This window comes from Hipposideros armiger, unplaced genomic scaffold (assembly GCF_001890085.2).
Source record: "Hipposideros armiger isolate ML-2016 unplaced genomic scaffold, ASM189008v1 scaffold_110, whole genome shotgun sequence".
Taxonomy (NCBI): domain Eukaryota; kingdom Metazoa; phylum Chordata; class Mammalia; order Chiroptera; family Hipposideridae; genus Hipposideros; species Hipposideros armiger.
In genome coordinates this window covers 2,582,400-2,596,068 of record NW_017731460.1, presented here as the reverse complement: position 1 = coordinate 2,596,068, position 13,669 = coordinate 2,582,400, and the positions used below count along the sequence as shown (strand labels likewise).

The following is a 13,669-nucleotide window of genomic DNA, read 5'->3' as shown; positions in this document are numbered from 1 at the left end:
AAATAAAAAAATAAAATTTTTATTGTTTTTTAACTCGTATTGCAAGCAATTCTCATAATTGTATTTTCAAAGGGGCATATGCTCAGATGTAGCAGGAAAGAGGGCAGTCTGGAATATTTGGCCAAGAAATTTATCAGTCAATATGATTCACTGTTCGGTTTAGAAATCAGTACTGGAAACTAACAGCTAGATGCTGTTCTTACTACATACTCAGGCACAGCTGATAAAGGGATATTTATTTACATTCTTAACCTTAACAATACAGTAATGGGTGTGACTACTCTGAATTTTCTAAGGAAGTTTATTTCTTTCTCTTGCCTACATATTATACTTTTAAATATTTTAATATACAATTAAAATACAGCAATTTTTCATATAACATACCTGATTGTCTCCTGATAAGAAAGGAAAGAAATCTAATCCTGTGGGAGAAAAAATTATTTCAGATTTGATAAAAATAAAAGCAAAAAACCCTCCCAAATGCCCCAATACTTCAAAATCAAATGCAAATCTTAAATGCTAATTCTAATTCATTCAGAATTTTATTTAAACATGAAGAGTTGAGCTGAATGTTTTATGTCCTTCCCGTCTTTAAGTTACTAAGGCTGAACGAAGGCCAAGCTTTAGCAATGCTTTGCCCTTCCCGTGACTCCATTTGTGGAACTTGGGCCAGTGCAGCCCTGTTAGATCTAGCACTGACCTCTTAAACTAACATAGTACTTTTCACCAAATACTCTCATTACTTCCTCTTAAGTAACCTTTCAATCTACTCTAATTTATTCCTCACAAGCACCTCATGAGGTTTGTGATTATTTTTGCCCTCATTTTGTGGATGAAAGTTTGAAGTTGAAAGAAGTTAACCAAGTTGTAGCACAGAGTTTCTTTCTCTTTCTCAAATTTGCTCACTTGCCACTATCTGTACCAGGTCTTAATTCAGAGTCTCTCTCTCCAGTGGCATGAGGGAGGAAGGGATTGGAGGGGGCACCCGACTGCTGGAGTGGTGGCTATTACAGAAGGACCAGCTCTGATCCCTGGGCGCCAGAGAGTCATTGCAGGCCCGCTCCTTCTAATGCGCATTCTTGTCCATATTGCCTAATGTGTAATGCAACCAAGAGCAAGTGAAGCAACATGAATAAAATGCCTCGTTAGGACCTCTAAGCTTCGGGAAAAGTGCAAGTAGGTATAAATAAAAATATGACAGTAACACATATATTTTGGGGAGCCACCCACTGTCTACACTAGAACAGATTATAACATGAGGACCTGCAAAATGTATATGGCACTGTGGTTCCTGACAGTGAGACTTGGCAGTGAACAAAGTGAAGAATAAGGCTGCACTGTCGAATAGACTAGCCACTAACCACATGATATGGCTATGCAAATTTACTAGTATTACATAAAATGAGAAATTCAGTTCTTTAGTCACACTAGCCACATTCCAAATGCTTAATAATCATATGTGGCTAGTGGCTATAGTTCTATTCAACAGAGATGAAATCAGGTTTTCATTACAATCACTAAGAATCCACTCAACTATCAGCACCTATGAATCCTTGCCAGTGGCCTGGGTATTTTTTGCTGGGGATGGATGGAAGGAAACTTCCACTTTTGTGTTTTGGTATTAAATTTTCTACAATGAGCATATATGGCTTTTGTAATAAAAAAAGTGTTCTTAGATTATATGGCTAATATGCAAATTATTAAATTACAAAGATATATGAGAATAATGAGTAATTCTTTTTGATAATCTAAATCATTATTATGAACTCAAAATACATTGCACAAATGAGTATACTGACACTTCAAACTATTGGGTCGTTGGGAAAGTCATGATGCATTTTTGCACTGAAAAACAGAAAAATACATCATGACTTTCCCGACAACCCAATACTTTAAAAAAGAACAAGTTTCACTGGAACAAAAATTAAAACTTTCCATTGTCTCAATTCAGCATTATCTAAAGGATAATAACTTAATTAGCCACAATGCCTGTTGCATTATAACTGAGTATAAAGAACAAAAAATAATTTTCATAAATATCAAAATTCAAATCAATATATTAAGAAGTCATCCAAAATCAACTTGTAGACTACTCTGAAGTCCACAAAACCTAAAGATCATTGCACTAGTTTTACCAGGTGGTAAAATACTGGCTATTGATGAAGGTACAACAAGAAACTGGATCTGTACTTATTTATGATCACAGTATATATTTTTCCCAGTTCTCTAGGTCCAAGCCCGTTTTCCCAATCTTTCAATTCTTCCTTAGACTCACCCAGAAGACTATATAAATCAAAGGCATTCATAATGCTATGTAACAATACAGGAGAAGCGGCGACTCACCTTGTAAGTCATAAGGCATGGGTGTCATGTGGAAAGGATGCCTATAGTCTTGGATGAGAGATGTGTTAATGTAGCTTGTATCTACAGCAGGGAGGCTTGGGGTGCGGGACACTGGAGATGCTTGATGTGGAAGACTTAGTATGCTAGAAGAAAAGGGGTCCATAATTTTCATGAGTCAGTTGAACTTTTAAGTTTAACAAACAAAGGGGTTGCATCTCACAATGAGTCTTAGCTTTTGTGCTAGAAATAAAAACAAAAAACAAAAGCAAAGCAAAGCAATATATAATTTAAACTACCATAATTACTGTTGTTCCTCGGTGTCTGCAAGGGATTGGTCCCAGAAACCCCCACAGATACCAAAATCCACAGATGCTTAAGTCCCTTAGTCGGCCCTATGCTGTTTGTGGGTTCCGCATTCGTGGATTCAACCCGCCGCAGACCGCGGATGCAGAGCCTGCAGATATGGAGGGCTGGCTGTATTAGGAAATAACTGTGTACTTAATAGTACTTTGCAGAGGCTATAGGGAGAAATGGATGGATGCACTGGTATCCGACATTCATAAATCGTATGCTGTCTTAGGATCAGCATTATCTACACTCTCAGAAAGCAGGGGAAGGCATGGCTGAGCCACTTCAGTGGGACATGGTGCAAGGTATCTACAACAGACGAGATTCTGAAGCCTTTTAAAGACAAGCCCCGGAGCACCAGCTAGTAAAAAGTATACGTAAGTTCTTGTAAAGAAAATAGACTGGGGGAATGGAGCAATCAGAGCAGTGAGGAGTTAGTAGCTGGCTCCGAGACTTGTAAGATTTGAGAACAAAAACTAGGTACTGTTTATCTTGGTATATCCAATGCTCAGCAGTCACCAGCACACTGTTTACATAAATGGCCTGCTGAATGAACAAAAGTGGCAAGACGAGGAAAAGAGATGCTCCAAAATGAACAGGTGTGCAGTTTTTAAAGGGAGACCAGTATCATTAGAAAAAAAGGGCGGGGGGGCGGAGGATTCTGGAATAGAATGAAATGTTTAAGGAGCTGAGTAGTCAAATCTTGTTTTCTTTACCAGAAATTAGGCAAAAACAAAAGGAGGGGAAAAGAAAGGAAAAAGGAATGATTTTGAAAAGAAAAAGAATTCTAATAGTCCTGAGTGCAAACATAAGATCATATGCTATCCTAACCATTAGGAAGCTAATAGGTATATAAATTATAGAAAATAAAGGGGGAAAAAGGCATAAAGAGGCTTTTGCTTTTAAAGCTTCACGTATAGTACTTGGGGTGTGAAGGTACAATTTCAATGGCACAGAATATTTCAAAAGATGCTAAGACTGGATTTCCAGGAATGGAGATTTAGTTGTGACTATCTACATTTTATGAATGGGATATGAAGCATAAAATACACTCTTATCTGCTTCATAAAAATGTTCCATCTAATGGAAACAATTAAACCTCTTACGTCTATAAAAAGTACCATTTTCCATTAGCTGTCTCCTCTGACAATGCCTGAGGGATTACAAGAGAGAAGAAAGCAGTTGAAATGCTAGTCTTTGAAAAATATCTTGGTACACCAAACAGCAAAGGAAATCTCTGGGTGAATACTAAACACTCAGTGGCTGAAGACAGCAAAGTGTTTTACATTTATTAATATTTGCCTCTTTCTAATTCCTGCCTAGCTCTTTTTCTTTCAGCTTTGTGACAACATTCTGAAATGCATTTCCACCTTTACAATACACAATAACAAATAAAATATGCTGGATTTAGGCTTCTATTTATTGGCTAGTCATAACTGTAAAAGGGCCACCAGTATTGAATATGGTGTTATTCTTCTAAAAATGTCATAAACTTTCAGGTTGCTTGTTTTATCTGAAAATAGAGAAAGATTTGGCATTTCCAAATACAATGTCTGGGTTCAATTATGCACTGGGAATCTTAGGAAGTAGTTAATGCATCTAATGTAATTTTCCAAATACAATAAACACAGCTATTTTGGGAGAAATAGCCAAGTAAATATCCAAAGAAATAATTAGATTTCTAAACACTCAAAAAAGTTTACTTTAAGGAAAAATGTATATTCAGACAGTAAAATTATTGCATAGTTTATATACATATTACTATTATATATTATATGACTACTATTAATATTTTAAAGGGTAGAATTAACAACACATGTAATGATGCATTTAATCTATGAAGTATTTATACATCTAGAGATTTAGGAAATAGCTTTTAATGTTGCAATTATGGCATTCAAATAAATAATATGATAATATGTATTTTGTATACTATGGCTTGATATTAGATATAAAATATCTTAGAATCAAAATTCTATAGCTATTTGTTCTAACTATGCCAACTTCTCGTAATTTGATTTTTCTTTTTCTCCCACTCACATTTATAACATAGGTTGATGTAATAACAAGGTCAGGATTGGCTGGGTAACAGCCATTAAGGTAGGCTTTCATCAGAGGTAAATGTTCATAAAGTAAGATTTAAAGCAGAATTAATGTTTAAATTCATTTTGTTTAGAATAACGATACTGCTTTTAATGTCTTAATTTCTGTCAATCTGTATGCTGAGATAAGCTACTCTAGAGTGAAAATACCATCCTGTAATGTGTTTGACTGTGTTATGAAGATTTCTGAAAGAGTCAAAGTCCTCTAACGAGTGAGGAGCCATATTTATCACAAATACGCTCTTTTATTGTTGCAACTTTATCTTTCAAGTAACTACAGATATATTCAAATAGAAGATCTTCTTATTTTATCAAACAATATCAAACCTGAAAATAATTTGATTCCAAGATCAGAAATGTCTGCTCTTGCTCTGGTATTAACTTTCCCTCTTGAACCTTGAAATCTGTAACAATGCCTTCTGTGGACCTCTCTCACGTCCATTCTTTCTCCAGGTGCTACTGTTTGCTGGAAGGAGATTTTCTGAATAGCTCCTATTCGTTACAACCAGCTAGGTAATTCTCCTGATAGATACCTAAAAGGGGGCACATCTATTTCTAGACTTTAGTACACTACAACTGTCCCTCAGCAAAACATGAAGTCTTTTTGCTGAGAATCCCCAATGTGTTTCATGAGACTAACAGTCTGTATAAGAGTACAACTAGGTTTAGCTACTTGTTTTACCATCTTCTACAAAATGTTAAACTCTTTAAGGTAAGGCTGTACTTACTCATCTTATTATCACCCTTGTTCAGCACAGGGTGTTTTACATAAAATACATAACAGTGTTTTATGAACTGTGCTGAGGCATAACCAGGGCACATTATTATGAGACTAATGGGAAATGAGTCTGCAGAATAGAAGTCATGTATACTGTAAGAAGTCTTAGGCTTCTTTCATTGTCTGCTTGACATATTCCAAGGCAGGTTTAAAGCATTTATCTGGTCTTCCTGTGCTTTCTATTTCAAATACTTAGGGTTATTTTTACAGTATACCTTTTCTAGTTTGAGTAAGTGTTCTAAATCCTATGAGCAGCATTAGGATCACTTGGGAACTTACGAGAAATACAAATTTTCTCAGTCCTATTCCTGAATTAGACATGGGGTGGGTAGAGGAGCAATGTGTGTTCTAATAAGGCCTCCAGGTTATTATGATATACACCAAAATTTGAAAGCCAGTGTCTTAGAATCATCTTTTGATATAATACTATATTCAAGTGACCCCTTTAATACATTATCCTGACTCCTCAAGAATAATCACATACCAGAGGAAACTTAAACTTATTCTTTAATTGCTAAATTTTACAGTTATGCATAATCATTTTATTTGGCAGATCTTTCAATCCTATTTGCAAAATTGACTTTCACAATGACTTTTTTTAAGGTCTCAGCACTTACCCTTTATTATTTAGTGGTGATGTGGGAGATAGGGAAGGACATGTCCTCTTGGCAGAAGGCTCTTCCTCCTCTTCATCAGATGAACTGTCTACGGTGAGGTCAATCACCTCTACTTTCTTATTTTTATTGGAGGACTGGTGGTGAGAAGTCACCTGATGCTCTACTGTGGAGCTCAAGCATCCTGTGTAGGAATGATTAAAACACAAGGCAAAAAAGACCTATGACATCTCTCTTTTTTTCTCAGTGTGCTTATGGGTTAATTTATCAGTTATAGTCTAGATTAACAATATTGCTGGTGTCAGAGAGTAGAAAACCAACAGTGGCTCTGTTCTCCTAAGCTTAAACCTACTATTTATGATTGGTTGTTAAAGGATTTTTTTTGAAAAACATTCTGAATTACGGCAAATAATCAAAATATATGTGCACTTTAGAATAAAAGCTGTTTGAGGGCAAAGACTATATATTACATGTTTACCTGTACAGTACCTGATATACTTAAAAAATGTTATAGTAACATTTTTAAAAAGTCATATAGCCTCTTTCCAGCAAAAACATATTAAAAGCCAGGAAAAAAATGTAAATGAAAGAACGTTCACAAATCTGCACCAAATCTGTTAAACATTTAAAAGGATACCATTTCAAAAGCATGACTTTCCAAAGACTTATTAGATTATGTTACTTTGAAATCTTATACCATAAAATTTTAAAAGCTGGCAAAAATGTGAGTTTAAAAGGAGTTTCACTACTTCTAAACATTCAATCAATAATTTAATAAAGAGTTACTGAGCAATCCATAAACTGCTGAATGTTTTCTATAAATCTGGGCATTTTAATATTGAAAACCAAGGTTTTACAACAGCAGGAGGATTGCCCCACTCTTTTAGAAAGCCAACACTCACCGTCAACTCCATTGTAAGAGGCAGGAACTTCCTGTACTTCCTTTTTTGATCTCATAGGTGCCCAAGAGCCATCCTCCTTAAACTGTATTTCATCACAATCTGTACAGTATTTTAGGATTTCCATAAACAAGCTATAAAAAACAACATGTCCTTTGAATATCACATTCTACATGAAGATAGATTAGAATTATTACTGTTCAAAAAACATTCAGGCCTATGTTTTGTACAAGTACAAATGAGAAAGAACAAAGTGGATTAGACAAGTTACATTTGTTCTCAAAATTTAGGGCTAAAGAGGAAAACAGTTACTTAAATTATGGTACCTTTATGCAAGAAAATATTATGTAACCATGAAAAATGAGCTTTCCAAAGATTTAAAAAAAAATAAAATTCTGTGTACATGGTAATAAACAGCAGTTATCTCTAAGTGGTGACATTATAGATATTTTTATTTTTTATACTTTTTAAATATAGTCCAAATTGCTTACAATAAGCATATCTTATTTGATAAACTGAAGCAATACATACAAAAATATGTATTGAATGTTAATTCCCCTTGATAAATATCATGCAGATATTAAAAAAAGATTTGCAAAGGATGTGTAAAATTAATGGTTAAATTCTTAGGCTGTAATATTAAATTAAAACAAAGAAAATATTAATACTGTACAATCACAATTATGTGAAAACAACATAAAGCTTTTAATTTTCCTATGTCTTCCAATTTTTCTTTAAATGTGTGCGCGCGCATGTATATGTGGGGGGAGGGGGCTTTTATAATAAGAAAGAAAAGTCCCAACTGACAGGGGATCTAAAGTAATATATTATATAGCATTGGTAAAATATTATTCAATTCAGATTTATTAGTGACCATTGCTATCTTTGAAAAATTAAACATAAAACACTTAAGTTACATGTTTACTCTTTCCCGCATGACTGGTCTAACATCTTTTAAGGTCTGGGTTACCCTTGTATTGCTAAATGTATTCCATTCCCTAAGTTATTATACCTTCAGATGCCTATGTCTTCTCAAATACTATAGAAAAGCTGCCTTAAGCGTTTTGCTAGGAAGTACAGGAAATATCAAGAAGATCCTTCTTTTCACAATTTCTCTTTGTTCAGTGGCAAAAAAAGGGGGTGGGGGGAGGAGGCTAGAGAATACGGGGAAATTTAGAGGAACATTCCAAGGTGTCTGGTAGATAAAAAAAAATAGACTGTTGTGATGTTGTAGGTGGACAAGAAAGACAAAGACAAGTATTTCAGAGGAAATAGAAAAACAAAGTTGCTGTTCAGTGTGCTGATCAGTTTTAGGAGCCCTTACAGCAGAGAACAGGTACAACTGGCCATAACTGAAGCACAAGAAAAATCTCAAAAAACAGGCTAACTTTTACTAAAACGCCCAATTTTGGGGCTTAGTTAACCAGTGTTTCATAATTTTTTCATTCTTTCTCTAATGTGGTCTAAATGTCTACAGATAGCTATAGATTCATGTTAGGAAAAGGCATAAGCATACCCTGCTTAGAACCACTGGTGCTTTAAATCGTAAATGTCAGTAAAGCATACATTTCTAAAACAAGAGGACATCAAGTTAAAAAAGAAAAATGTCACAATATTACTTACTTTGAAAAATACTGATTTCTAGAATCATGAAAATCCTAATATATGACTCAGAAAACACTACCTGTAGAATTTTTATCCCATGCCTGATGGAAAACAAACCCAAATAATGTCATTTCAAGGTACAAGGAAAAACTTTCAAGTGACATACCCATCAATAATAAGGTGTTCATATGGAGCCTTCTTATCACAGACAGGGCAAACCCATGTTGGTTTTTTCTCATTCATCTGAATATAAAGAGTTGCATCAAAACACTGCAGATGAGAACATGTAAGAGCCCGACATGGAATTGTCAGACGCATTTTACCAAGCTTTAAGAGAGGGAGATAAAAGTAAATATTAGACAACTGTTATTCAAAATTTAAGCTTTGATAAAAATTTCCTGAAGCACAATGTGTATATGTTCTGATTTAAAACATATTGTTTACTTTTCATCAATATGGAAGAACATTAACCACCTTTTTTTGTGAAACATCTACAGATTAAAAAATTACAGTATTTCTGTAAATATTAAACACAGTGACTATGGAAAATCTACAGTAAGGGTTATTTACTCTCACTCCACAGCTCACAGATCAGCTTTTGGGGGGAAGGGCCACAAACTCCTTGAAATAATGAGCAAAACTCTGGAAGTTAAGTGTGTGCATTTTTCCAGAGGCTTACACCAAATTCTCTGTGTAGTCCCTGATCCAAAACAGTTAAGATCCATTTTACTAGGGATTTGGGAAAGGGAAAAAAGAATGTCTTATCAAATATTACAGTACACAGACACAATGACATTTACTATCAACCTGATAGCTAAATGAGAGGAGTTTGCAGGTCAAGACGAAATGAATGGAAGCCTTCCCCACAATGTTTGGCTTAATTGCCAAATGCAGCTCTAAGAAGGAAGTCAAGTGTGTGCACTCTCTGTATTTCCTCCCTCACTGGGCACCCATCACAGATGATTCAGCCAACACTCCTGGACCTCTAGCACCTCCGGCATGTTATGGTACTCCAGCACCCCGCAAATGTTGCTTACGCTGACGTAGCTGAGTCTGTCCTACGAACAAAAACATCTGCTTCATCTGGTCCCTGAGCTGCTACCTTTGGCCCAAAGCAGAGAAGGTGCCCAGAGACCTTCCCACGGAGCTACCATATCACCACCCTCTTCCCTGAAGAACACCAATGCAGCTGGAGTACCCCTGTGGAGTCCCCAGAGGTCACAATGGCCATATAGAGGGACACCTCATTTTAGTGCACTTTACCGTGCTTCACAGATGTTGTCTTTTACAAATTGAAGATAAGGCCCTCCACCAGCAAAAAGATTACAATTGGCTTTACTGCGGTGGTTTGAATCCAAGTACACAGTATCTCTGAGGTGTGCCTGTGGTCTAGAAGTTGTCTACTTTTAATAGCTGCATTATTTGCTAAATACCAGAAAAAGACTTTCCACATATTTGCGAGCTTAGAAAATACAAAGGCTTGAAAAAGACATGTTAAATGAGGGGGAAAAAGAGGAAAAAGATTCTTGGCTTAGAAGAATTTCAGGGAAATGTGCAATTTCCTAGTCTACCAAGGAAATTAACTGTCCATTTGGGGCCCTAAATTATTGTTCTGGTACCAATGATTTACTGAGCCTCTAGGAAAGGCCCTTAACCTTTCCAGGTCTCTTTTTCTATCTCTAAAGTAGCACTGTTTCCTCCTTACTTCAACAGGATGTAGTGATGAAGAATGAAAAGGACACAGAACCTGCTGTAGATTTATGAGAAGGGAGTAATGTCCGTTTACAGAATGAGATTATGGACGGGGGGACACAGAAAACTGACAGCTCCCTTCACCCTGTGTGCTCTCTCTTCCCTGCATGTGAGGATACTATTTATTTATGTGTGTCTCCTACTAGCAGCACATTGGACTCATCTCCTTACGCTTGGCACTTGGAAGTGTGTACCTACTAGACAGCAGGAAGATGGTCTGGTGTACTGGTAAGGCTTTGGCTGTGCAGAGTGAGCAGGCTGAAGAGGCACCGTTCATGGAGTGTGCGCAGACTGTAGGCAGCACTTTACCAGGCAGACCTGAGCAGGAGTTCTGGGGTGAGACTACCTGGTTTGAAATACTGGCCCCACTACTACTTATGGTGGGAATCCTGATTCTCTCTGAGCCTCAGTTTCATAAAATGTGTGGAAAATTAGCATCTATATCATAAGATTATGGAGTTTAAATGGTTTATTACATAGTACCTGAAACATAGTAAGTACTCAATATGTCACCCATTATTACAGTACAGGAACATACTTGCTTCAAGTCATTTTGTAAGCTAGTAGGAGACCCACCCAAACCTTAGCTCAATCATTCTTCTATCTATGATCACACAATATTAAACAATTTCATTACTCCCTTCTATACTTCTATTCATTTTTATGATTTGATTTACATAAGCACCTGTGAAAAGGCCAAAAAAAACCAAACTAGCGCTTATAACAGAAAAGCATCTATGTACCATTAGCCAAAGCACGCTTCATTAGTCTGGAGACATTTTCCAAATAACAATCTGGTTGGCAATGCTAAATTAAATTTTTATATCCTAAATCAGACTTGAACTTACCTGTGAATTGCAAATTCCTACTGAGTAGGTATTTTTCCTAATGCCTTAATACTAAGTAGAGAAATAAGGGACTAAGAACCCTAGACAAATACAGTAATAGCAGACAAGGTTTGTGTACTGCTTAACTAGTAGGCTACTTCTGATAGTTTATGAAGACAATGGATAAGAAGATAAATTCTTCATCTCACATACCTTCATCCCTATAATCCCTAGCTGTCAGTTCATCTTTTTGATGAGAGAGCAACTCTATTCAAGGCTTTACAATCAATCACACTGACAAGTTTACTTACAGAGTTTTTAAGGAACTACATGAATGGCCCAGGAAGGACATTTATAAATATGTATAGGAAAGAAAAAGTTCACTTTCAAATGCATGGTTTATTAGCTGTTATACAAATGCCTTGCTTCAAAGAATCACAAACTATTATATGATAATCCTCCTCATGTTCCTGAATTTTAAAAACCATCACTAAATTCTAAATTCTTATCTGCAAATGGACACTGATTTCTCTAACTTGTATCAGGAGAGAAGCTGAGCTTTGAACATCTTCATCTTGTTACTACAAATTCCCCTTTTCTTTTTATAAAATATGGGGCATATTTGCACCATTTGCAAACAAACATGGAAGACAGCTCCCAAATGAGTTTGCTAATGCCACTAACCTAACTATAATAGTGCTATATTAGTAACTGATGATGTTGCAAAATACCCAAGCCACATAAAATTTAAACCAGTTTATATCAAAAGGACCCTCAAAAGCCAATACAATACATATATTTTCCTTGTAATAAGAAATAGGGTGATATTAAGAATAATTTCACAACTTTTCCTTCTTCATTATCGTCACCAATATTTCATAAATACATTTCCAAGGAGTTTACTTTTTTTCTTCTAGCAGCTCCAAGTCATTTGTATTTGAGTTTACAGGTCTGAAGAGTATCTCACAAAGCAGGTTCTCACACATTCTTCTGGCTCTATTTTTAATAAATCAGAACTAAAAACTTCCCAAAGAGCAAAAACATTTTTAATTATTTTCATTGCCTTTAGCTAAATGGCACACAAACAACAGAAACTCATTAATTTTGAGCTGTGTATATCAAAACAAGGGCAATTCAAATGCAGTCAGACATCATATTTACATATTTCAAAGGGAATAAATCTTTTTTATTATTCTATAAATTTGATATATAGATGAGTTGTCATTACTAAGTTTTACTTTTTAGAGTAAAAACATACGTAAGATATATTGCCTTACTGTTCCAGAATAATTATAAAAGGGATTGTCCCATTAGCCAAACAGAAATCCATAAAATTATTATAATTATGGACTATATATAGTTTTTTCTACAATCTAAATTTTGAAAGCAGATGTCAATTTAAAATGAACTGCTAAAACTGTTGAAACCAAAAAGGGAGGAACGGGGGGAATATGGAAAGGAAATTAAAAGATGGCCCACTAAATTAAGAGGTACAAGGAGCAATATGTGATTAACATTTTCTAATAATAATATAGATAACCTGAACCACAAAATTCAAAACTAGGTCTACAAATAAAACTGTCAAGATTTATACTGTAGAGCTTATTTATATGAATACATACTTCATCTACATACTAAATGACAAAAACATCATATATATATATTAGCACAACTGTTAACACTTAAAATGAGATTACAGAAAAAAAGTACTTCTTCCAGTGATTTAAATGGAAGATGAAGCTTATGCACTTTTCTAAATTTCTCCTGTTCTCTGAACTGGTGCTTTATAATGGAATGGAGTGACAAGGAATCATGTGGGAGGGGAAGGGTGAATAAATCAGGATTTAGGGGAAAGAGGGTAGGATAAGTCTAAGTCTTTTTTTTCCCTCTTTAAATCTTTGTCTTCTTCCCACCCTCCACTTACCTGGTCTGTGAACCATTTTTCTAAATGTTAAAAAAGACCAGATTCCTTTACACCAGTTTGTTATAACATTTATCTGGTTACTTAGAAATTGACCCCACACAACCCCGGCCAGTATTTTTTATTGTGGCTAAAAACACATAAATTTACCACCTTAACCATTTTTAAGTGTACAGCTCAGCAGTATTAAGTATATTCAGTTTTGTAACAGATCTTTAGAACTTTTTCATCTTGCAACATCGACACTTTATACCCACTAAACACTAACTCTCCCAGCCTCCAGTCAGTCCGCAGTAACCACCTTTCTACTTCCTGTTTCTATGATTTTTGGCTACTTTAGATACTTCCTATGAGTGGAATCATATAGTATTTGTGCTTTTGTGGCTGGTTTATTCTGCTTATAATAATGTTCTTGAGATTCATCTATGTTGTAGCATATCATAGAATTTCCTTCTTTTTTAATGCTGAATGATATTCCAT

General features: G+C 35.3%; 1 protein-coding gene across 1 annotated transcript in view; it reads right to left on the bottom strand.

The window, feature by feature from the left end:
* PIAS1 (protein inhibitor of activated STAT 1) overlaps positions 1–13,669 on the bottom strand; it is a 136,144-nt gene that overhangs the window by 4,089 nt on the left and 118,386 nt on the right. Inside the window, exons 8-12 of the mRNA XM_019647271.1 lie at positions 8,856–9,016; positions 7,088–7,218; positions 6,189–6,369; positions 2,344–2,486; positions 385–422 (exon numbers count right to left, since the gene is read on the bottom strand). Of these exons, the coding sequence (XP_019502816.1) occupies positions 385–422; positions 2,344–2,486; positions 6,189–6,369; positions 7,088–7,218; positions 8,856–9,016 (654 nt within the window). The remainder of the gene's footprint in view (positions 1–384; positions 423–2,343; positions 2,487–6,188; positions 6,370–7,087; positions 7,219–8,855; positions 9,017–13,669) is intronic.